At 28.9% G+C, this 25176-nt stretch overlaps 2 protein-coding genes across 2 annotated transcripts in view; both read left to right on the forward strand.

Annotated features, from left to right (window-relative positions):
• The window catches only part of Nox (NADPH oxidase), a 705004-nt gene that overhangs the window by 594212 nt on the left and 85616 nt on the right, over window positions 1-25176 (forward strand). Inside the window, exon 4 of the mRNA XM_075361037.1 lies at window positions 2038-2149. Coding sequence (XP_075217152.1) covers window positions 2038-2149 — 112 coding nt within the window. The remainder of the gene's footprint in view (window positions 1-2037; window positions 2150-25176) is intronic.
• On the forward strand, window positions 11042-14685 carry LOC142320769 (glutamate receptor U1-like). The gene is made up of 3 exons (XM_075358758.1): window positions 11042-11305; window positions 11453-12331; window positions 14299-14685. The coding sequence occupies exons 1-3, from the start codon at window positions 11042-11044 to the stop codon at window positions 14683-14685; spliced, it is 1530 nt and encodes a 509-aa protein (XP_075214873.1).

The following is a 25176-nucleotide window of genomic DNA, read 5'->3' on the forward strand; positions in this document are numbered from 1 at the left end:
AATATAATAATATAATCATAATGATTAAAATTATATTTTCCATCTTTTTTTCTAATAAAATTGCTAAAAATTGATTTGGAAATCTATAAAAAAAATTAATTTGTTTAAAAAAAATCAAAAACTTTTATTGTTTTTATCAGAATGTTCCTCATCCAGCGATGAAATTTCAAGTGTAAATTCTTTATTTGACAAAAAGTATTAGTTACAATAAATATGGATTTTCTTATAAGATTTTAAATTAAGAGAGGGTATAATTTTCCAACATCGTGATTATTGTTACCGCTTACATTAAACATTTTTATTACGAAAAATATTTTTCCGTCAGTAATATTTATATCAGTATATTTATATTTATTTACTATATTAGATGAAATATAATAAAAAATGTTGAATTAATTTTTATATTAAAATCTCAAAACTGTAAAACTATGTTGTGTATGAATTTGGAAAATCTGATGTCGGAGAGGACACAAATTATTAATTCTGGTCATCATCATCAATGATCCTTCCTATCATGTCTGAGAGTTTCATACCCGATTCATTTCCCGCTGACAATTTCCCGCCATAGCTCGTGACCTCAGACCTAACATTTCGTCAGTCGCCTCTTCAATTTGGTCCAACTATCTTTTCAGCGGTCTTCCGCGTGACCTACAGCCCTCGATTTTTCCGTGCGATTAGATAAGATTTCTGCCAGAGCTACGGACTATATGGCCAAAAAAGCGGACGATGCGCTAGAAGAATATTGCGGACAACCTCCTCTGAATACACAGCTCATTTAAAATCGAGTTGTTCGTCCTATTTTCCGTCCATGGGAGGAGCTGCAATCTTCTGTAGGCTCCCGTTTCAAATTCATCAATTCTCCTCCGGCTTTTCACCTTGATATTTCAGGTCTCAACGCCATACATGACTACAGGGAAGACCAGTACCTGAAGCAGCCTCAACTTCGTATTCCTCCTACCTTTCTAAATAGCTGTCAACTTCGTAAGCCCCTCCTCAGCCAAGTTAATTCTCTTCATGTTTCGAACGACAAGCCCCATCTTTATCTATTGTGGGTCCTAAATATACGAATAGGTCTACTTTTACGAAATCACACAGCTCATCACTGAATGGAAGATCGTTGGCTCTGTCTACGACCATAACTTTTGTTTTTCCGATCTTTAATTTCAGCCATAATTTCTCGCTTTCTTGTTAAAACCGGCCGAATATCTCCTCCATTTTAACTTCACAGCCTGCGAACAGGATCGTATCGTCAGTAAGCCTTAAATTGGTTATACGCGGGCCACCTATTCGTACACCGCCATGCAAGTTTTTTCAGACGCTTCTGCATGATATATTCGCTGTAAATGTTGAATAAAATCGGAGAAAGAATATATCCCTGTCATACTCCTTTCGAAGGGTTAAAGGCGTTGTGTCGTTTTCCAGACTAACCACCGCACTGTTCATTACATACAGATTTCGAATGAGGGTAACAAGATGATCAAGAACTCCCATCTTCTTCAATATTCGCCACAGATTTTTCCAATTGACTGTGTAGAAGTCCTTGCCGTAATCTAGGAAGCATATTACAAAAGGCGTGCTGAACTCTTGCTTTCTCTATCAGCTGCCAAATATTTAAAATTTGTTCACGTTTATTCCTTTCTTTGACGAATACGGATTGCTCTGCAGAAATTACTCTGTCCAGATAATATGCAACTGATTCTTTTTACCTTCTGGAAAGTATTTTCTTTCCTTAGACATAAAAACTAAGTATTCTTAATTATTATTTAAGTCACCTTAATTAAATATCAAGTACTACCAATTTTGCTTATGTAAGCTTTATAGAATACCCTCATTGATATTCATAGGTCCTGCAACGAAATTTTGTGCAAAACACATTTTTAAAGAGTTAATAGAGAAATAAAAATATAAATTAGAATTTTATGATTGTTTAATTGATGATAACTTATCTAACTTTTTATCGAAAGCTAAAATTTTTTTATCTTAAATTACTTAGTATTTTTAGTTTTTGTCATAATCACGTATTTTTTTTTTTTTTAGGGGAGAAAAACAGATCGATCTAGCAGAACAACTAGAAAGTGTCGCATATGTATTATGCGGAGAAGATTCAATCTCGCTTGACAGATTTTGGCAGCTTTTTCAAGCAAAAGGAGTAAGTTTCCATTTTTATAAATTATATTTAATTATTTGATATGTATGTATAACATATGGGTCCCATGGGTTATACGACTACCACTATAAATATATAAAATAAAATATAAATGGACCAATTTAAGAATAAATTAACCTTGCGCATGTAATAATTATAAATATAATCGAACCAAACTTAACCTACATTCGCTTCGCGTGCTAGTCAAGCTTAGCGAGCTAAGCGAGCGTAGATTAAGTTTGATTAGATTATATTTATAATTATGACATGAGGAAAGTTAATTTATTCTTAAATTGGTACATTTATATTTTATTTTATTTTATATATTTATAGTGGTGGTGGTCGTATAATCCATGAGACCCATATATATATATATATATATATATTTATAAAATCCTAAAACCCGCTGGGTTAGTCTAGTGATTAACTCGTAATCGCAAAACCAGCTGAATTCGAAATCGTGAGTTCTAGATTCGAATCCTCATAAAGGCAATTGCTTTCGTATGGATTTGAATGCTAGATTGTGGATACCGGTGTTTTTTAGTGGTTGGGTTTCAATTAAGCACTCATCTCAGGAGTGATCGACTTCAGTCTGTTCCAGACTACACGTTTACCGGTAAATTTACACTTAAATTGTACTACGTTAGCAGCTACGTCAAGCCTGGCAAGCCGGTAATGGTAATTGCATCTGCCTATACACGAACACTCAGACCCGGCAGTAGCTGGAAAACTGGTTGGAGAAGATTAAACCGACAAAGTGAAAAATGAAAAAGTAACGGGGAGGCGTGAACAAAAATAGAAGCTTAATCAGAGTAGGAAGGCTCGGTTGGGAGATGGCACTAGAAGGATGTGCAAAATTAAAAGTCTAGATAATAATAAAAATTGTTTACCATTTAAAAGTTAATGAGAACTATCGTATCTTAAACGTTTAGCTAGGAATAGAAGAAAACGGAAACGGACGTATGGCAAGGGATCAGCCTCATAACATACAATGATAATATAATGATGATGACTGTCAATAACCAAAAGGAAAAATGTCATAATAAGAGTGCCGCCTTTTAAGATTTTACAAAAACAATGAAAGAAAAAAGAATTGTGGTACAAATCATTTTATTGTTTCTTAAAATATTCACCTTTAAGATATTATATACTTTTTCAGGCGTTCGAACCAATTCTTGAAACATTTTTCCACTCTGAAGTTGGTACCTCAAAAATATGGTTTTGGAAAAATTCAACAGCTTCTTGAGGTGATGAAAGTCGCTGTCCTCGCATTTCTTTTTTGTTGACATTAGGGAAAAAATAGAAGTCTTTAGGCAATAAATCAGGTGAGTACGGGCAATGATACATTAATTCAATATTTTTCTCCGTCAAATAATCAATTGTTTGTCGTGCTGTGTGAGAGCTGGCACTGCCATGATGCGACGTTTTCGGTTGTTTTTCCTGATTTCACTGATGACTTGTAGCAAACAAATTGTTGTATACCATTCAGCATTAACTATTCTTCGATTCACTAAAGCAGTGGTTGCTACATATCGGTATAAACGAAGAAATAAGCGATCGTTTTCTTAGAAATTCTTCGTAAACGAACTACTTTTATTGGATTCAATTCACCTTTACTTGGAGAACCCAAACAGTTGATTGTTGCTTAGTTTCCAGCTCGTGCGAATATATCCAACATTCGTATCCTGTTACGACGTATACAGAAATATACATTTTCTCCTTAGAATTTTTTGAGCATTTCCTTACATCAATTGACATAAGCCTGTTTTTGAGCTTCGGTCAAATTATGTGAAATCCATCGGGAACAGATCTTTTTCACAGCTAAATATTCATACAAAATCGAATGTACTGTAGTCTTCCGATATGCCTAAAGATGCCTCTATGTCTCAGTAAGTCACATGACAATCTTTTTCAATCATTTTGCGCACAGCATCAATGTTTTATGGAATAACAACTGAGTTTGGTCGACCTTCACGAAATTCTGCAAACCAATTGTAAATAGTCTTTTCTGATGGTGATTCATTACCAAATGTTGAACGAAGCTAATCGAACCGTTGTTGTTGAGTTAGGCCCTTACTAAAATCGTAAAAAAAATCATTCAACGAAAACCATCTCGTGAAATTTCCATTTTTTCAGAAAAAGTTTTATTTAAACGCTGACTGTAAACAAACTACACGGCCAATTTCTGACTCCCATTGTTGTAACAATAAAAGAAGTCAAATTTTACTACAATACTAATGTCACATTTCAATAGGTTTGCAAAACCTTAAAAGGCGACCTAAACAACTGATATTAGTTTAATTTTTTCTTATTTTAGAAATAAAAAATTGAGGAAATAAGTATTTTTGAAACACTTAAACACTGGGTCCGGGATTCGAACCAGGACTCGGAGGTCCTGGGTTCGAATCCCGGTTAGGCAAGGCATTTTTACACACGCTACAAAACACTCATCTCATCCTCTGCGGAAATAATTACTTGCCTGCGGACCCGAAGGTTAAAAAAAAAAGAAATAAAAAAGTAGTAAAATGTTACATTCTTGAAATGTTAAATATAAAAATTTAAGTATAAAGTAGAATATTTTTTAATAAATCATAATAAACTATACTTCTTACAAAATAAGCAAACTGTTTATAATTTTGAAAGGAAAGATCCGGGGATGAAAATTTATAAAAACCATTGTTTACTGTATTGTAAACAACTTAAATTTGCTGCAGTTGTTTATTTATTTTACTTGAATGACATGTTTAAATTAATTCTGTTTATTTTTATTTCGGTACGTTGTTTTTAAATCTGTCAAGTACAGTGAAAATGTTATTTCAATTTATTATTATTATATCTCTCTTTGTATCGGTAATAATAATTCTCTTTTCATTCATCATGGGTGTTAGAACAGTAGTTATCGTTAACTTTTTTTCAATTTTTATTTATTTCGCTACTGCACGTCTACAAGATTATAAGGAAACTGCTCAGTTAGCTGTTGTACCGAATGCTGACTCACCTTTTTGGGGCGTATGTTCGAAATCCTTAATCGCAACATCGGCTTCACATATTACTTTATCTATCGGTGTTCCTCGTGCGGCTATAGACGCAGACTTTGTGTGGACTCTGACCGGTCGTTTGGGTGCTATTACCGTAATGGATGCTACAACGTTAGTAGTACATGGAAGACAAGTTATCGCTTTAATCGTAAGAGATAAAGAAACTTTAGTCTCTCTGATGAACAAAAATCCAGCCTTATGGTGGTCCCTGGCGTATTATATAATTTCTGTTCCGGATCTAAATAAAAGTTATTATAAAATGATTTGCCGCACTCTTTGGGATAGATACAGGGTAAAAAATATCGTTTTCGTTGTCGAAAGCGGAGATAGCATTGTAGCGACGTACAATCCATTTGTAGATGAGTCAAAAGGCGGTCTTTTATCAGTTTTTAAAGCTACAGAATTCTCTTTTGTAGTTGAAGATTATAGCACGATACTTAATTTACATAAATTACCAGTACGTATTACGTTGTTTCCTAGTATACCGACTGCTGTTCTTCAAACGGACGGCACATTTATCGGTTACGACGGTATGATAATGAGGACTGCTGCAGAAAAGATGAATTTTACACCGATAATTTCACGACCTCGGGATGGTCAATTTTTCGGTTTTCGTCAGGAAGATGGCAAGTATACGGGCAGCCTACGGGACATTATTGAAGAAAAAACTGACATCGCTTTTAATGGACATTTTATTCAAGATCAGCAATCCGATAAGTTGGATTTTACAACTTACATCGCTCAAGATGATGTCTGTTTTATCGTCCCGAAAGCGGGTTTGATGCCTAGAATGATAACTATTTTTAACTGTTTCAAACCACATGTTTGGGGTTTTACGATTATTTCGTACGTAATTTTTACCTTGACTTATTACTTTTGGCAGGATTTTTGCAATAAAAATTTACCATCTCGTAATCATACCGATGCCTCCACTGCATTTCTAGAATCGTTAAAGATGTTTTTAATTTTCCCTTCTAAAAAACTTCCTAATTTGGATTCAGGAAAAATATTAGTCGTATCTTTTCTTTTTATGTCTTTCATTTTGATTAATGAATTCGAAGGAACTTTTTTAACTTTTTTAAATCAACGAGTCGGTTATAAAGATATCAATACATTAGAAGAACTAGAAGAATCAGGACTTTTAATACGTACAAATTTTCCAAAAGTTGAAAATACACTCGGTCAAGATCCATCGTTATCCGGTATCGTCCGCAACATAGAAGTAGTAGACTATACCGAACGTAATGCATCTTTTGCTACATCGGGAACATTGACCCAAAGACATGGTTCGGGTGGGATGATTAGATTAGATGCTTTTAAAGCTAAATATCTGAGAGATTTCGTCAAAGTTAATTCATCGGAACCGTTACATATAGTAAGAGAATGTCCTTTATCTTATTTTGTAGCGTATTTTGTTCCGAGAGGTTCTCCTTTTCTAGATAGTTTTAATACGATCATTGCTCGTTGCGTCACGTCCGGTTTGATTACTAAATGGAGTTGGGATACAAATTTTGCAACGCTTTATGAGATTCGACCGATAAATAAACAATCTAGTCAAGATGAGGATAGTTATAAGTCATTTACTCTTTCCGATTTGCAATTTCCTTTTCTTCTTTACTTAGGTGGTGTTGCACTCAGTATAATTACATTTTTATTTGAACTTTTAATTTCACGGTTTCTAAGAAAATTTTTTAGAATCAATTCCAAAGTTAACAATATTGATAAAAATTGTATTATTTACCTAAATGAATTTCCTAATCAGGTAAAAAATAGGTCAGTACTTATAAAACAGAATTAATCACCGTTAAAAAATTTTATGTTACATTTCATTTTAAGACATCTTTAATGTTAAGAATAGCTTCATCTAAATATTAAAAAAAAAAATAATTTTCAATTATTATTTTATTGTCCATTAATATGTGTGAAATCATTTAAAATTAAAAATACACTCATGTACAATTTTTTACTGACTTTTCGAAGAAGTGTACGGTATTACTTTCACTCGTATGATGGGAAGGAGGGTCTACTTTCTTTATGTTTTGAAGTATGAAAAGAACTAAAATACCATTCAGTTAAATTGTTTGTTTTTTTAATATATTTATTAGCCTATGCATAACATTTTGTGGCTCGGGATTCTTCAAAACTACTGAATCAATTTCACTGAAATTCAGATATATTGTAATAGTTTATCTGAAGTTGTGCATGTAAAAATTTGATGAAAATTGATTAAACCGTTCTTGATTTACGTTCAATTTAATGTCAGACAAACATTTGAAGAGCCAAGTTAGAATCGTTGTTTATTACGATGCTGCAAGTTGGAACTTTGACGTTTTGTTATCTGCAATATCTTTTGTTGAGTTAAACATGATATATTTTTGCAAATACTCAAATTTTTATTTTTTTATATTTTAAAATGAAGTGCGTTTTTGACGTTCAACTATTTTTTATGGTCAAAGTAATATTTTTTGTGAACTCTTAGATTAGAATGACTCGATATTTTCTCAAAAGGATACAAAATAAAATAAAGAAAAGTCGGTCGTTTTTTTTAGATTTTTTATGTTATTAGATGCTGCATGATTATTTAGAATTGTGATTTAACCAAAATTATGAAGATTGTTTTAATAATAAACTAATTAAATAATTTATACACGTGGGAAGTTATCATAGTTTTAATTAATATATTTAATTTACTTAAATTCATGTTTAAATAAATTTTGGCACCTGGAAATCTTGCATGCTTTATCATGAATTTATTTTAATTTAATCTTTTTCTTTAAATTAACATTTAAATAAATGATGTGTTTTTAATTTTTTAATTAATTATTATTTTTTCATAACCTTAATTTATTTATTATATATTTTACCTGACTACATCAACAAGAGGGAAGTTTATACAAATTGTGATTTTGTATCCCAGTAAAAAACCGAAAAGGTTTCACCCATTGCTGTAAAAATCCCTAGTTTAACATAGACTAAACTTTACCAGAAAATTTTAATACCTCTTTCTCAAAAGAGGGAAGATGCATGTGTAAGATGCAACTTTTGATTTCAATTTTTATTTTTTTTAAATGAACAAAGAATTTCTTTTTTCAAACAATTTCAGTAATAAAAACTTGATCTTTGTTTGTTAGGAACTTTTAATAAAGCTGTAATTAAATTGATAAATATATGTTACCTAATGAAATATTTTCTTTAAAAATTATACCTAATAATATTTACAAAGTTCTTCATATTTTGGTTTTTTACTGGTGATATAATTATATTAATGATGTCCAGTTTACTGCAATCTGTTTAATATTATCAAGTAGTCAATTAAAAATACTGACAGCATGTCTCTGTTACAGTTTATTTCTTTAATTACTGCCAAGACTATTTTAATGATTTTCATTATTTAAAAGGAATATCTTCCCATTACTTCTGAAGGAAAGACATTCAAGTGAATTGTCAGTCTTAAGAATTATATTCTTCAACTGCAAAGCAATTTATTTACAGATCATTAGTTTATGGTTTCAATTATTTCTTTTTGAATCGAATTTTATTTACATTCATCAAAATAAATTATAAATATAAGGCTTTGGAAAATTTATTTTATTTCAGTTTTACATGTACTCACCATTAAGTTATGTATTGCTAAACCTGTTTATGTTATAAACTTTGCTATTTTATTATATTTATTTTCTGTATACGGTTATATAAATCATTGTAAATTAAAATGTGTACAGTAAAAGTTTCTAATACTACTTTTAATATGAAATTGTAAATATAGATTCTGGTAAAAATAAGATATATCAATTTGTGTGTTTGAAAAATATTGGTTAACATTATATTTTTTAATATTAAATTTAATTGGAGATGTAAAATGCAAAATTACATACTCAAAATTTATTTTATTGTACAGTAAAACCTGCTTCACGATGGAATTTTTTGAATAAAATATGTCCTTTTATACATGCAATTTAATATAAATAAATAGATAAAATGTTTTTAAATTGCTTATCAATGAGTATCAAATTTTGTACATAAGAAAATTTTATGAATAGAGCAACCATTAAAAGTTGAAACAATTGTTACAACTTCAAGTAATGTAAGAGTATTTATCTTGCATAAAATAAAATTAACAATGATCTTGAGAGAAAACAAAAATTAAATTCTTTTGCTAAACTTAATTTAATTAAGAAAATTAATTTATTTCAATTTTCATTAAATTTAATAAAAATTTAGTGTCACTAATTAATACTTGTGGTGTTGAATAAAACAACATTAATGCATACTCACAGAATATCATAAAATAGCTTACAGAGGTAGCATTAAAAATAATATCTACTTTCTTCCAAATCCAGTTGATTATTAGTTTTGTGGTATTAATAAAAATGCAATATATAGTTGTAAAAATAGAGTATAACTATCATGAAAGAATATAAAAATTTTCATCTGAATTTAATAATATGATGTACACTATTAGGTTATGCAATTTACAGCAGTTGTAATTTAAAAAGTGTACAACAGAGTAATTTATTGTAAAATAAACACAGAATTTGATTTGAAATGATATTAACCTAGAAAACACTTTCCATTAAAACTATAAAACCATAAACCTTTCCTTGTTTGGCAATTTTTTTTACAATTTCATTATTAGAAAAATATTTTGTTAATGTCATGTAAGTTTTAATTTTTTCATGGTAAATTCAAAGTACTTTGAATTTACATTAATTTCTATTCAATCCAGATTCTATTATGGATAACAGATTTTATTTTTAAAATAATTCGTAAGAAACTTAAAAAATTAATGAGATTTTTTCTAGATTATTATTATTATTTAACAAACTTTATTTTTCTTAAATAAATAAATGATAGTACATTTACATAAAAGGTAATGTACATTTAAAAGAAGAACATTGTGTTACTATAATGAGTTGTGCACAGCTCAGTTGCTTGCAGTTTTATTTTTATTTTTTTTATAAATTTGAATTTATAAAATAGAGTACATTTATTTATTTAAGTTATACAGTACATTTGCATTTGTTTTTTGTTTTTTTTTTCATTTGAATTATTACACTAAATATTAAGAATTTACTATTTTCCAAAATTGAATAATAATTTAGTGTGAGCTTAACATTATACAACAAAAATCTCTGATCATTTGGTTGTTTATTATTGTAAAATTAATTTAAACTGTTGAAAAATACAGAATTTTTTTTATTTTTTACCAAGAAACGTAATCCAATAAATATAAGAAAAGAAAATAATGTCTAGAAATTCTTTATTACAGTTATATGATGCAATGTTCACAGAATTCTGCAAACAATTCTACAAGTGAATCTATATAACCTAAATAAAATACAAGAAATTTATTTCCAATAACATTATCCAAAGATAAGTTATTTATAAAAATAAATAACTTGTACCTATAGAAATTTTCTTCAGAAACTCCTAGTTAATATTTTTAATTTAAAAAATGTCTTAAGTCATCTATTACTTATTAAAAGACCATATAAATAGAATTAAAGATTTTACAAAATGATTTGTAAATTATATTTTTAATTTAAAATTACATAAAATTTATTCTATACTTTGTATTTAATTCTATAATGTTTATGTGTATTTCATCTTCTTTTTTTTAACAATAGAGAGAAGTAAATGAGATTTTTGCTCATTATACAGTTTGCCAGTGTTTATATATTAAAATTTCTTTAGACAGAAAAGAGCTTGCATAATCTCATGGATATTATAAGTGAAAAAATATTAATATTGGGTTGAATTGATTGTCATTTTACGTTTTGTTTCTGTAATAGATTAAAAAATGAAACATATGTTAATATTTTTTTTAATAAGTGGAACAGTGTTACCTAATTCATGGATGAAACTTATTGCTATTAAGGAAAAAACATGGAATGCTAGTGCGTTAATATCCGCTTGTAAAACATGTGCAGAAGTGATATATCCACCGGTGATTTACGTACAACCACTTCCATTTCCTCAACCGCCATATAATATTCTACCTTCTCTTGGGTTAATTGTTGTAGAATCAAAGTTACCTCTTAAAGGACCATCTTTAATTGTTCTCATGAATGCTGACAATGAAGAATTGCAAAATTATTCATGGAATCCAGAGAATTGTTATGTTATATTAATGATTTATGAATCTGTTTCTACATTTGATTTGTTAAAAAATTTATGGGATATTTATAAACTGCATTCTGTTTTTGTTTTGACAAAATTACATCCAGAAAAAATTGTAACTTTTAATCCTTTTACAAAGATTTTTAAGGTAAGAGAAACAGCAAAATTTGAAACTTTTAATGATCTGAATGGTTCTGATATTAAAGTGGTTTTATTTCCCAGACCGCCTATATTAATACAGATTAAGGAAAAACAGTTTACTGGTCTAGATGGAGAAATGTTACATGTTTTTGAAAAAAGAATGAATTTTACAAGTGTAATATTAACACCATCAGATGGTAAACGTTACGGTTATAAAGAAGATAATGGTACATTTGTTGGTATTTTTAAAGATTTACTTAATGATAATGCAGATTTAGCTATTAATGGTCATTTTGTCAAGGATTATGGTACAGATAATTTGACATTCTCACATTATGTGATTAATGATCAGTTATGTCCTCTTGTTCCAAAGGCAGAACAAATACCTCATTTGTTTTTGATTGTCAGATGTTTTAGTGCAGAAGTATGGATTTTAATATTTATTTCATATATGATTATAGAAATAACAAAGTATTTAACTGATTACTTATTGCAAATTGAATCACGTGGAAAGATTTTTAAAGCTATTCAAAATATGTTTAACTCTTCTGTTCCTAGATGTCCTAGATTTAATTCTGATAGTTTTCGTCAAATTTCTTCAATGTTTTTTACATTCATAATAGCAAACACTTTTCAAGGACAAATCGTGACATTTCTAAATACTCCAATTTATTATCCTGAATTAGACACTTTAGAAGATATTATAAATTCTGATTTGGAAATTTGGTCTTCAAAATCAGACCTTGAAACCATGCTTGCTGAAGACAATAAATTATCGAAACTTGTTAGTGCTAATAGAATACGTAAAACAACAGACCATGAAGTTCAGTGTGCTGCACGTACTAAAAATATTGTACGATTTTCACGTAATAGTCACATAGATAAGGTCAGTTTGTGTCAAAATTATTACTTTTTTTAAATATTATTTTATATTCATACATACAATAAAATATATACATGTATATATTTTATATTCACAGTGCAATCATAAATTGTAAAATTATAATTTATCCTTTAGTTTTTCATTTTAGGCAATATTTAAGCTCTTTTAAATACATGTTCAGTTTTAAAGTAATGAATATTTCATAAAGGCATTGTAATTTATGTGTTATGATTGATAGAGAGTAAAACAAAAAACTTGTATGATGTGTTAATTGACCACTTGGAACTCCCTGAGCTTATTTGAAGCCTAAAAGTCAATCTTTACCGTAATTGATGTAATTACTTTAATGTTATGTGTTTGATAAAATTTTATCTTCTAAAAAATCTACTACTAAAATGATGATAAAAAGTAAAATCAATAGATTCAGTTTTAATCCAGATGATATGCTAAGGTATTAATGAAGAACAAATAATTGTTAATAGAAGTAAAAGAGGTTTAAGATATTCTACATTAACATTAATAATTACATTTTTTAAATGCATATTTTATGAATAATAGATTTCTATTTGATAAATAAAACACAAAGCATTCATGGTTTTCAGTGAACCACCATTTTTTATGGTCTGTTTGAAAATTTCAGAGTTCATTTTTGTTATGGTACTTATTTGGATTATAATAAATTTATCTATCTAATTCCAAATTTCAAGGACTGTAGAAAATGTCCTTTTCTTATTTTTAAGTTTTCATTTTATTTTTAGTTTTGGCCTTTAAGTTTTAACCAAATGATGCTGCACAACATAGTTGTATGATTTTGATCTCTTAAATTTACACAGCTCTTAATTTTTTGGGTAAATATTATGAAAAATTTCTGATACGTACACTGTAGCTCACACTCAAAGGATAGTCCCTAAGAGCTGATACTCTGAAGGGCAAGAAAGCATTTGTGAAATGCTTTCAATTATTTTTACATATTTCAGCTCAATCCAACCAATCATTCTTTATAAGATTACTCGTCAGATAAAAAATATTTAATTACATGCAAAGCTGCAGATTATAAACAAGTCTTACATTGTCCATGTGAAACAAAATTTCATTGTCTACATTCAAGTGAACTATTTAGATTAAATCAGATTAAAAGTAAACTTTTCAACCAATTCATCTGTTACTAATAATCTAAGGCCAGTGTAATGAACCTTTAATTAGGCCCTGTTAGAAATAATAAACTGGGAATAATTTACAAGCTAGTCATGTGCAACTTTAAAAGAATTGAATTAATAAAATTCAATCTCCATGTTGGAGTGGTAGAGTGTTAACCTTTCATTTGGAAGTATATTAGCATACATTTTGAGATTATATGGTGATCTTTAATTAAAAAGATAAATAAAAAATAGCTTATAACTTAATAATAAAATCATTTAACTGTGCTGCTTCCTCTTTTCTTCTGACCACTTTAGATTAGTACATTCTTTCTTCTCCTAGATCTCTTTCAATTCTAAATTTTAAGCACAATTGTGTCTTATAAATCCATCGCTAATGCAATGGATTTAAATGTTTGCTACCCTTAGGTCCTCTTTAACTTGCTTTAACCATTTAATGTTCGTCTTGTCTCCATTACACTTGTCAAAAACTCTCTTCGCAAGCCTGTTTGAATCGATTCTTATCACATATCCATAGTGGGCCCTAGGATTTTCCTTAGTATTCGTCTTTCATCAAATTCCAGTTTATCTTATTCCCATTTGTTCAGAGCTACACATTCTGCCGCATATAAAACTCCTGGTTGGATTACTGTTGTGTAGTGCCTGTTCTTGCCCATCCTTGAGATCAGTTTCTTATTTTACACATCCTTGTTAGGAAATATGATTTTAGAATCTTATTGATCCTGACAATGTTTGCTTTCTTGTTTATTCCATTTAATAATTATAAGTAATTTATTTTAATATTATTCTTCTTTTTTTTTTTATTGATAAAAGGTATCACTTGCTGTTAAAGAAGACCTTCATGTTGTCAGTGAATGTTTAAGCTCTTATATTATTGCATATATATTACCAAGAGGTTCACCATTACTTCAACGTGTAAATTATTTAGTTTCATTAGCCGTACAGTCTGGGCTTGTTCATCAATGGAGTAAAGAACAAGTTAATAATCTTTTAAAATTAAACGGCAGAGATAATCAAACAAAAGTTTTGTCTATACATGATCTCCGGCTAGCATTTATAATCGTTGGTATTGGTCTTCTTATAAGTACTTGTGTATTTATCATTGAAATTGTAGTAGCAAGAAAACAGAATAAAAGTGTCAGTAATTCTAGTAAAATGAATGATAAAAGGATAGATCAATCAAAATTTCTTTTTGATTGAGAATTAATTATATATCAATATAATTATATAATAATTATATTATAATTATAAATGCTCTACAGGCTGCATGAAAAAAACATTTCTAAAATTCTAAAAAAAATTAGATTAGTGTTTCCTGAGTTATGAATCTCAAGAACTTTCTGAATTTAATAAAGTTAATAATATAACCTAATTTCTACTGAAGAAAGTATGTATAGAAGCAAACAACTGTTTAACTCCCAACAATTTCAAAACTATAATCACATAACAATTGTATTTTCTTAAAATAACATTACTTTACTTCTGAACTAAATGTTAAAAAAGGATTACTAATTAAAGAATCTAAAATCTAACAAAGTAGAAGGACCTCTTTGTTTTTTAATTATTCACCAGAACAAATGCCAAAAATTTGACTTTTAAATTCAGCCTTTAACATTCAGTTAAAAGATTGCTAATGTCATGTTATTTTACTAACGTTAAAAATCTAAAAAACTACTTGTGGGGAAAAAATGGAAAATTATTTAATAATTTAAGTGATTTAGACATACATACTTATTTTTTTATCTGCAGACTTCTTGAATGTGAATCAAACATTTTGATGGTAGGAAGTAAAACATTCTTATTGAATAAATTTATGAATAGAAAGTGTCATACAGATTTAAAAGTAAATATTTCATTCTTTTTAAACCTTCCATGATAAATATTGTTTGTAAAAGGCACTGTACAAATCATTGTGCTTCAGTTCTTCATCATAATTCATTAAAGAAAATCGTCAAGCAGTAAAAAAACTTATACAAATAAAAATATTTGTTTAATGAAATTTAAAGTTATAAATTTCTCATAATTAAGGTCCAAATACTTTAAATTCATCCTGTGAGATAATGTTAATTCTAATAATAAAAAAAACTTGATATATATTAATCATTCATTCAATATACATGACATTTCTACTTCATTAATGGTAACAAAGAATCCAGTCTTTAATGTCATTTATTAGTAAAAAAAAGTTAATTAAAATAAAACTGAATGTGGTATCATTCATTACAAGAGTAAGACTACTAAAACTTTTTAATAGTAAGGAATTGTGTAAAATAGTAAAGGTTAGTTTAAGGAAACAAAAACAACTTAAATAAATTGTTTGTGGTTAAGTTCATTATTAAATTCTTGACTAATAAAAAAGACTGAATTAAATTATTCACATCTGAGTGAAATTGTTTAATTTCATAATGAAATAAGTATTAAGTTAAAATAAATGTATGGTTAATTATTTATTAAATTAATTCTTTGAAAACTAATTATTTATTTTATTGGTGTTGATTACAAATATTGTGATTAATTATAAAATACTGAGTTTTTTGTTAAAATCTTTGCTTGTTACACTTTTTTTTTATTATGATTAGCTGCATCATTTCCAATTATTATTTAAACTGCACTTATTCCTTTGTAAATATTTAAAATCATTAATACATATGTGTTTTATATTAATTAAGATAGATTAAAATATTAAAAATAATTATGTCAAATGTCTTAGAATCTATCTAAATTTAATGTAATTTCACCCATACAAAATATAAATGACTTATTCCAGAGAATTCTCTCTTTCATTGCAATAAGTGATACTATTCAGGAAGCATGATAAAGATACCCTTACTTACAAGAAAAGGAAGTAGATCTGCTATAGATTGCCTAACACCAATTCTAATGGTTAAATAAATATTAAGTTAAGTAATAATATTAATGTTAGGTAAATATTGGTTTTAAGACCAGTGTTATTAATACTACCTGAGTTATAGTAGAAAATCTAATTTAACACATGTAAATTAATAACATCCTAAATTAAAAGATTGCTACAGAGTCAACGCCTCTTTAACTTTTCCAGATTTTAATTAATTCATTGCCATATATCTCAATCTGAAAATTGAATGATGTGCAGTACAAGTTTTAAAACTTGTTAAAAGCAATATAAAGCCCTTTAACTGAAAAAGGTAGAAAAGATTTTGTTTTAGTTATACCAAACACATAACAATACTAGGGTTATTCTGTGGTTCAGAAAATAAACAGTTACTTCATATTAGTACCAGAAGCTGGAATTAACAGTGATTAGATTTTTGCATTGTGTTGGGAGATCAAAGGCCACCAAAAGAGTGATGATGTAAGGTAGCACAGGAGAGTGTAACAAATTATTCAAGAAATGTGATTTTAAAAGAATAGAGTAGAGAAATAATATACATATAATACAGTTTGACCTATTAGCACTAAATTTTAACAGAAGTGTTGTTCAATCAACAGAATGTTAATATTCTTGTTGACATTCCTCTATTGGAAAGCTTACCATATGTTCAGGATTAGCCCAGACAGTCCTGGTTTTTTAGTGCTGTCCAGGGTTGCAAAAATGTCAGAGGTTTGAGAATTGTATGACACGAGGATTTTTTTAATTTTAGATCTATATGTTCTACATTGCATTTTTAAACATTCTCTTATGACCGTGCAACTCTTAGCCAACGTTGCTGACGTCGATTTTGATGAAGACCAGTCTAGCCACAACTTTTTATTTAGTCATTTGCCAACACAACAGGGGCAATGTGTTTATGTTGTTTTTGTGTGTGAAGTAACTCATCTACATGTTTTTGATCATTTTATCTTTATTTTTTTTTTGTCTTATCGCTTAGCAATGGGCAAAAGAAAATGTGTGTTTAATGTCAACCTGCAACAGGAATACAAGTTTTTGAAATTGTGTAATCACATTAACAATGAACATGTTTGTTGCACACCATGTACTGAAGAATTTTCTGTTGCACATAAAGAAAAGGGTGATATTGAAGACCACATGAAAACAGCTAAACAGTGTTATTAATGCTACTGCTTCAAACATAAGACATTTTTTAAAGCCAAAGATGGGAATAACAATAACAGTGACCTGGAGTGTGCTGCTAAAGAAGCTACATTTTCATGCCACACTGTTAGACACGAACTCAGTTTTAAAACACCAGACTGCACATCTAAACTGATTAAAAAGTTGTATGACCCAAAATTTTCATCTGGTAGAACCAAAATCAAGGCAATTATTGTTAACATTATTTTGCCAATTATATTTGATGTGTTGTGTTCTTTGGAAAACATTAATTATGTAACAGTAATGATGGATAGCTCAAACAGAAGTGAAGTAAAGCTTGTTCTGATTTTTGTAAGATATATCAGTCTGGAGGAGGGAATTGAAGATAAACTTTTAAATTTTGATGAAGTGCCAGGTGAAACTACTCAAATTTTGACAGTATTTTTTGCAGTGTGTGATAAAATACAAACTTGAAGAAAACTTGGTTTATTTTACTACTGATAACACTAACAATAATTTTGGTGGTGTGAAGAGTAAGGGGAATGAAAATGTTTTCAGAAAAGTTTAAAGTGATTTAGATAGACCTATTTTATGAATTGGTTTTTCAGCCCACATTGTACACAATTTAGTACAAACAGCGTGTGATTCTCTACCCCTAGACATAGACGTTATTGTTAAAAAATGTATAAATATTTTCACATACGTATATATAGTAAGAGTAACGAAACTTAGAGCTCTGTGAATTTGTGGAAACCGATTACAGAAAAGTATTATCTCATAGTAGCACAAGGTTCCTTAGTTTGCTTCCTGTAACAGAAAGAATTCTTTCCATTTTTGATGGCCTAAAATCATACTTCTTATCTTTTGACAAATGTCCAAAATTATTATTTGAAAATCTAGAAGGTGAAGTGTTTTTCAACCTTTTATATGTACTCTACAATTATTTAAAATGTAGTTCTGAAATTGGAAGCTAATTCTATCTTAGCTGATGTCGTGATGTTTCAATGATCAAAGAGGGACCCCATCAGGAAATCAGCTTCAAGCTGCATGCACTAAGAGGGAACTAGTCTTCAGCCAAATCACTTGGGACCAACCGAAGTAACATCTTCTAGGTGGTTGCTCTCAAGTGGTTAAAAAAAAAAGAAAAACTTGACACAGCAACAAAAGCATTTCATATATATTCTGAATTAATTTGTCAACTTCAGGAAAAAACCCACAAATTTATACCATCTTCTACCAAAGAATTGCTGTCACTCTAAAAGAAAATAATGAGTGATCTTCAGGAACAAAAATTCTTCTCAAGTATAGACAATTTTTATAATTCTAGTATCCAATTCTTAGAGTTGTGGAGAATCAGTTTTGATAAAGCTGGTAAGTTTCGTTGGATAAATTTATGAACTGAAATTGCCTGGGCTGATTTAGAAGAGAGGTACAAGTTGTTAATGAAATTGTAAAAGATTCCATAAATATTATATGGTGACCTATTTGATGAATGTACATGTTGAACCAGGTAATTCAAAACCAAAAGGTAGGTTGTGGTTCAAGTTCTGAAAAAGTACCAGATACTATTAAAGAGAAGTGGAAAGCAACTTTTAAGGTGTTTCAAAAGACTGATATTTCATCTTGCAATATTTCTAAAATGGCTGAGTTTGTGATCTCTTTGCCTGGGACATCTGCTCCAGTTGAAAGTTTTTTTTGATTGTGGGGAACATTTGGTCTGCAGAAAGGGGTAGACTTTGGAGTATCTACAGTTAAACATCTGCTAAATGTTAAAATTAATTCAGAACTTTATTGTTGTGAATTTTATGATGTAATTAAAACAAACAAACCATTTCTGAAAAAAAAAAGTCATGTCTAGTGATAAATACAACTGAATAAATAAAGTTTAATGTTTTACTAAACTGTTAACACTTTTAAATAATTTAAAAAATATTTCCTGGGTTGGGCCCAAAAAAATATTGTTAGCCTAACTATTGAAATTACCATTTCCTAAAAAAAATGTGAAAAAGCTGGTTTTTTTTATCAAGTTGTGTCATAATTGAGAGGCTTTCTCTCTTTGTTGTGCTTTAGACCTCTGTAGAAGTCTATAGTGTGCCATACTAAACAGAAGACTGGATACAGTGCTGAAGAATTATTTTTTCTAAGTTAATATTTTCTTTAATTTTTCACTTAATAAAAATATATAGTACCCAAAATGTTATTCAAAATGTACAGCTGCTGGATATAAATAAAATATTATTGCAAAAGGAAATATCATTGCAAATGTCACAATACAAGTAATGCTAAAAATATAACTAAATTTTTAAATCCCATTTCATATATTATTCAAGATCCAACTTGATGTATTATTAATTAACAGTATAATAATTCAGCTATAATAGGTAATCCATTTATTTAAAATAATAACACTTAATTTTAATTTTTAATAAATTAATGTGACTTGACTTCATGACTCTTTGAAATCGGTTTTGTAAAAACTGACTAAAAACTTAATTTTTTTTTACTTCCTTGTACGAAGTAAAGGAAGTATTGCGATCGCGAAAAATTTCGGTTTTCAGATTTCAACGGAAATATTTATTTTGACCATTCCTGAATCCACTTTGCCAAGTATCGGCGTGAGATATAAACATACGTACGTATGTATCTCGCGTAACTCAAAAACGATTAGTCGTAGAATGTTGAAATTTTGTATTTAGAACTGCCGTAACATCTAGTTGTGCACCTCCCCTTTTGATTGCAATCGACTAGATCAAAAGTGTTCAAAAAAGCCCAAAATTCAAAACGTTTGGACTTTTACTTAACTGCAGTAATAAGCCCTCATTGAGTACTTTTCAACGATATATCATATTTTTCATATTTATATCGTATTTTCATTGGTTACAGAGTTATAGCCAAATGAAATTTTAATTAATGAAATATTTGGATCTTACTAGGGGAAGGCACATCGGTTCGAATCCGACTTCATATACATATATTCTTTTGTAAATGTTTTTTTTTTTTTTTTTTAATTTAAGTATATTGATTTATTAATAATTATTAATAAATCAGTATATTTAAATAAAAAATTCCGATGCGGACACTACATGACCTCCGTCTACGCCTATTAAATTACATATACACATTTTTCTTTAAATGAAAAGAACATAAAATTTCAGTTCATTAATAATTTCTGATATTTTTTTATATATTTTTTTTTATTATTGTTATTATTAAATTATTATTTATCGTAAAAATCTTTTTTACAATCAGAGATTAATAACAATTATTAATAAATCAATATATTTAAATTTAAAAAAAAAAAAAGTTAAAAAAAGGAGATGAAGTCTGATTCGAACCGATGTGTCTTTTATGATCCAAATATTTCATTAATTATAATTTTATTGGCTTTAACTCTGGAACCAATGAAAATAAGTACAACTTATGATATATCATTGAAAAGCTCTCACTGAGGGATTATTACTGCAATTAAGAAATCCAATTTTTTTTTGTATTTTGGGCTTTTTTGGACATTTTTGGTTCAATCAATTGCAATAAAAAGGGGAGGTGCACAATTAGATGTTACAACAGTCCTGAATCCAAAATTTTAACATCCTACTCCTAATCAGTTTTGGGTAATGCGAGAGATGCATACGTACGTACAGTCGTCACGCCGAAACTCGACAAAATGGATTCAGGGATGGTCAAAGGGGATACCTCCTTTGAAATCTCATAACCGAATTTTTTTCGCGATCACAAAACTTCCTTTACTTCGTACAAGGAATTAAAAAAAAAAAAAATTTTTTAAATATGTGTATGAAGTCCGAATCGAACCGATGTGTCCATAGTTACGGATCCGACACGTTCTCACTTACACTACATAACTAATTGAGCGGTGTGAAACAAAAATAATATATAAACTAATATAAAATGTTGACGGACACCACAAAAAAATGTGATGCAATGTGGTATCTACCACAATGCATTGAATAATTATCCACTTTATTAAAGAATTGGAGGATCATATCTCACTTTCAGATGAAAGAAGTGTAAATGAAGTGCATCAGAAAATGAGTAATTTAACAGGCATAAAAGGAAGTCGTGTAGTGTCCACATCACATATTTTGGCAACTTTTTTAATTCAAATTAGAAAATGCGTATGTGATATTTTTTTGAAAAACTGATGAGTAATTAAACGTTTAGTATTATTTCTACTCAGTATTTCTAAATAGGACTCTATAGTACTCGTAAGGTAAAGAGCATTAATAAGCTTAAAAACAGGAACAAAATTTTCTCTTTCTATTCAGATAAATTGCAGTTTAAATATTTATACAAGATTACTTTTCATAAGACCAGAAGAAAACCAGAGGAAGACCAGAGATATTAATCGTTAAAGTCATTATTTCAAAACTGATTACTATTTTTACTCTGAGGGAGTGTGATGGGAATAAAATAGACTCCCTCTGCTAGGACGTCTCCTTCTGCGTTCTCTATGGGTAGATTTTTTCTCACATGAGCAAAAAATTTTTCTTACTGGCAGAGGTTCAATGACAGAATATACAGTGACCTGTATTGTCCAAACTATACAAAAGGTATGATCTGGATGGCTGCCTGGGGATCTGTTCGTTGGCTCCACTATTAAGCTGAATTAGTTGTAATGACTATCGAATAGAGAGTTACCTAATTATTTCTTAAACTGAAGACTATTCAAGTTGTATTTAATATCTATTTAAAAAAAAATTGAAATTAGTTCAGTAAATAAATTGAAATATTTTAGAGTATAGAAACTTCAACTGAATGAATACTTAATAACATTTTACAGTGCAATGAAAAATGAAAAAGTAATCATAATAAAAAATTATTTCTATGTATAAATTTCAATGTCTGAGAAGCGACGTATTATAAAAACAAATTAAAAATATTAACCTAATAAAAGTCTACTTTTCTTGAGAAACAATCAGAATTATTTCGAACGACTAATCCTTACTATTGACCTATTTCTTAAAGGATTCTAGTGTTATATATGCGTACAAAATAATCGGGTGAGAAATGTAAAATCATACCGACCTAGGGTAATCAAGATTTTAATATTTTGACCAAAGAGACTTTAAAACGTCGATGAATATTCTAAAATATCGTTGGAGATCTTTGTTGATTGATAATTCAACCAGTGTCTCTGCTTTAACCTATTTGTACCTTCCCTCAGTTATAAAATACTGTAACAATCGATAATATTTAAAAAAAAAATTTTTTTAAATTAAAGGGGACAAAACATTATAATTTACCTAGCTAATATAAGAACTTAATTTTATTAATATCGCTTTAGTAGTGACATCTTAGTGAAGCAAACTATCGATATACTATTGCTACCGTGTTAAACTCCCTACTTATAATTTTAGCTTTTAGCCACTGATTTTAAATATCGATCGAATTAGAAATACTTACGCAGGAATCATAAACAGTTTTCATGAACAGCTGATTAACTTTCAAGCAATTATCAAAATGAATAACGATGAAAATCTGTTTTACGTGAAAATACAAAAGGGTGGTTATAATCACCGACCGGTTCGGCGGATTGATAGGTTCTTTCCCTTTTATCAAAAAAACGTTTTCATACGTTCAAATTTCTATCATTTTTTTCGCAAAAGCCTGAAAATTTCCTAAAATGAATAGAAAAAAAATATTTTACAACTTCAACATTATCTGTAATCGAACTAAAAGACTATAGCAAGAAAAAAACCGATAAAAATTTACATATATGTAGTAATAAATGAAATTACAAAGCCTTACTTTGCTACTGTAAAAAGAAAATACTTCAGGAAAAATAACAAAATAAAGTATAAAAGAAGTGCGATACAAGTGGGCCAATTCTATATCCCATACCGGAGAGTGGAGCTAGATAAACAGTCATACAGATGTAAATAGTAAAGACAAATATAGTGATCATAAAAATTCAGTCTTTTGGAATGTATTGACTAATAAACAAACAAAGAGACCTACTGAACTCGTTTGCACTTTGGTGCCAAAGTGTAATGCACTCAGGTGGATGCTCTGTAAAGAATGATTAAGGAAAAAAAGGAACAGCAAGTAGCTGTAGGTGGATAACATAAGTCGTAATCCAAGTTTCAAAATTCAGTCCGGCACAACGAAGTTTACCTAATACGTACAACAGAATTTTATTTTATAGTACAACACTTTTACTTAACTTCACACCCGGATGCTTCGTTAATTTATAAATGCCAATAACATATTGTTCATTTATATAGATCTATTGCAGAATCAATATATGTAGAAAGGAAGTTAAATTCCTAACTATCAATCAAATATTGCTAACGGCAGAGCGGTCAAGTTCTAGTAAGTGTGATTTCTATCTTTTTTTCTGAAAGTATTCCTTAGTTTTTTTTTTATACCACAGTATTTTCTTCATATTTTTTAATGTAAATATCTGAGATGTTTAAAAGTAATTCATATATTAATACTAGCGTCATATGAGAATTTATAGAAATATAAATCCACATCGAGTGACAAAAATCGTGGTTATCCGAGAAAATAAATTATTCTACACACAGTGTTCACGGGTAGTCATTGAATTCAATATCATGACCAACATAAATGATCTCCCCATTATAAATATAATTTACGCTTGCAGCTTTAGTACAGAGAATTATTATGAAATACTATGATTTAAATGACTTGCAATAACGATTTATGTTGCCATCCAGTATATCATATTTTCTACTTGTTGCTATATATTATTTTATTATTTCATTTATCCTGTTGCGTAGAACTATACGGAACGTATTATTTTATATTACTATGAAATGAATCTTTCTGTCATATCTCAGCATGTTCAATGGAGATGATAATTCTACATTATAAATATATAGTAATATACACTAATATTGTAATTGTGTAATAATTTTTAAAAACAGACCGGCATTTTCTAGTGATTGTATTATATCATAAAGAATTATTTTATTGATTTTTTTATTTTTATAATCTTGTATGTTATTATTTATTTATTTAACATTAATACAAAGGCTAACAGATTGCTCTAGCTTATTGACATTCAATAAATGTTTCAGTTTAATCAAATTTCAACTAACTACACTAATTAAAATAAACTAAATAGAACTAAGAACACATACTGGTTATAATTATTCGTTTTCTGTGGCTACTGAGCGATTGTTGACAGAACTTTACAACATGAGATAAACTGTCACTAAGTATACCAGTAGTAATCTATTAACAAAAGATAAAACCCTTAAGAGGTAAGACATAGAATGATGGACCATATTAGTTCCAACATACCGGGTCTAAGTTTACTTGAAGGCACAATGAAACAAAACACGCTCTAGTAACGTCGGAAGTTCCACCAAGTGATTCAAAAGTTCATAAAAAAGAACCAGTGAGGCGATTGCCCTCCTTACTTTTAAGGATTCGATGTTAAATACGTCTTTCAGTTTCTGAGTGTGATATCCCAAAGGATAAATTTGTTGAATTTCTTGTAATATAAGAATCTTGGAAATCTATTCGTTACAATTATTACAAGCTTTGTAAAATTATAAGCTGTTACCCACTGAAAATTCAAGTGTTAGTATTGGCCATTACAATCCTTCCGAACTTTCAATTTCCGAATTCACGTAACATTTTTCTTTAAAAATTTTATTCTTAAAAACTCAACCTAAATTAATTGTAAAAAA

The sequence above is a fragment of the Lycorma delicatula genome, chromosome 3, assembly GCF_047948215.1.
Source record: "Lycorma delicatula isolate Av1 chromosome 3, ASM4794821v1, whole genome shotgun sequence".
NCBI lineage: Eukaryota > Metazoa > Arthropoda > Insecta > Hemiptera > Fulgoridae > Lycorma > Lycorma delicatula.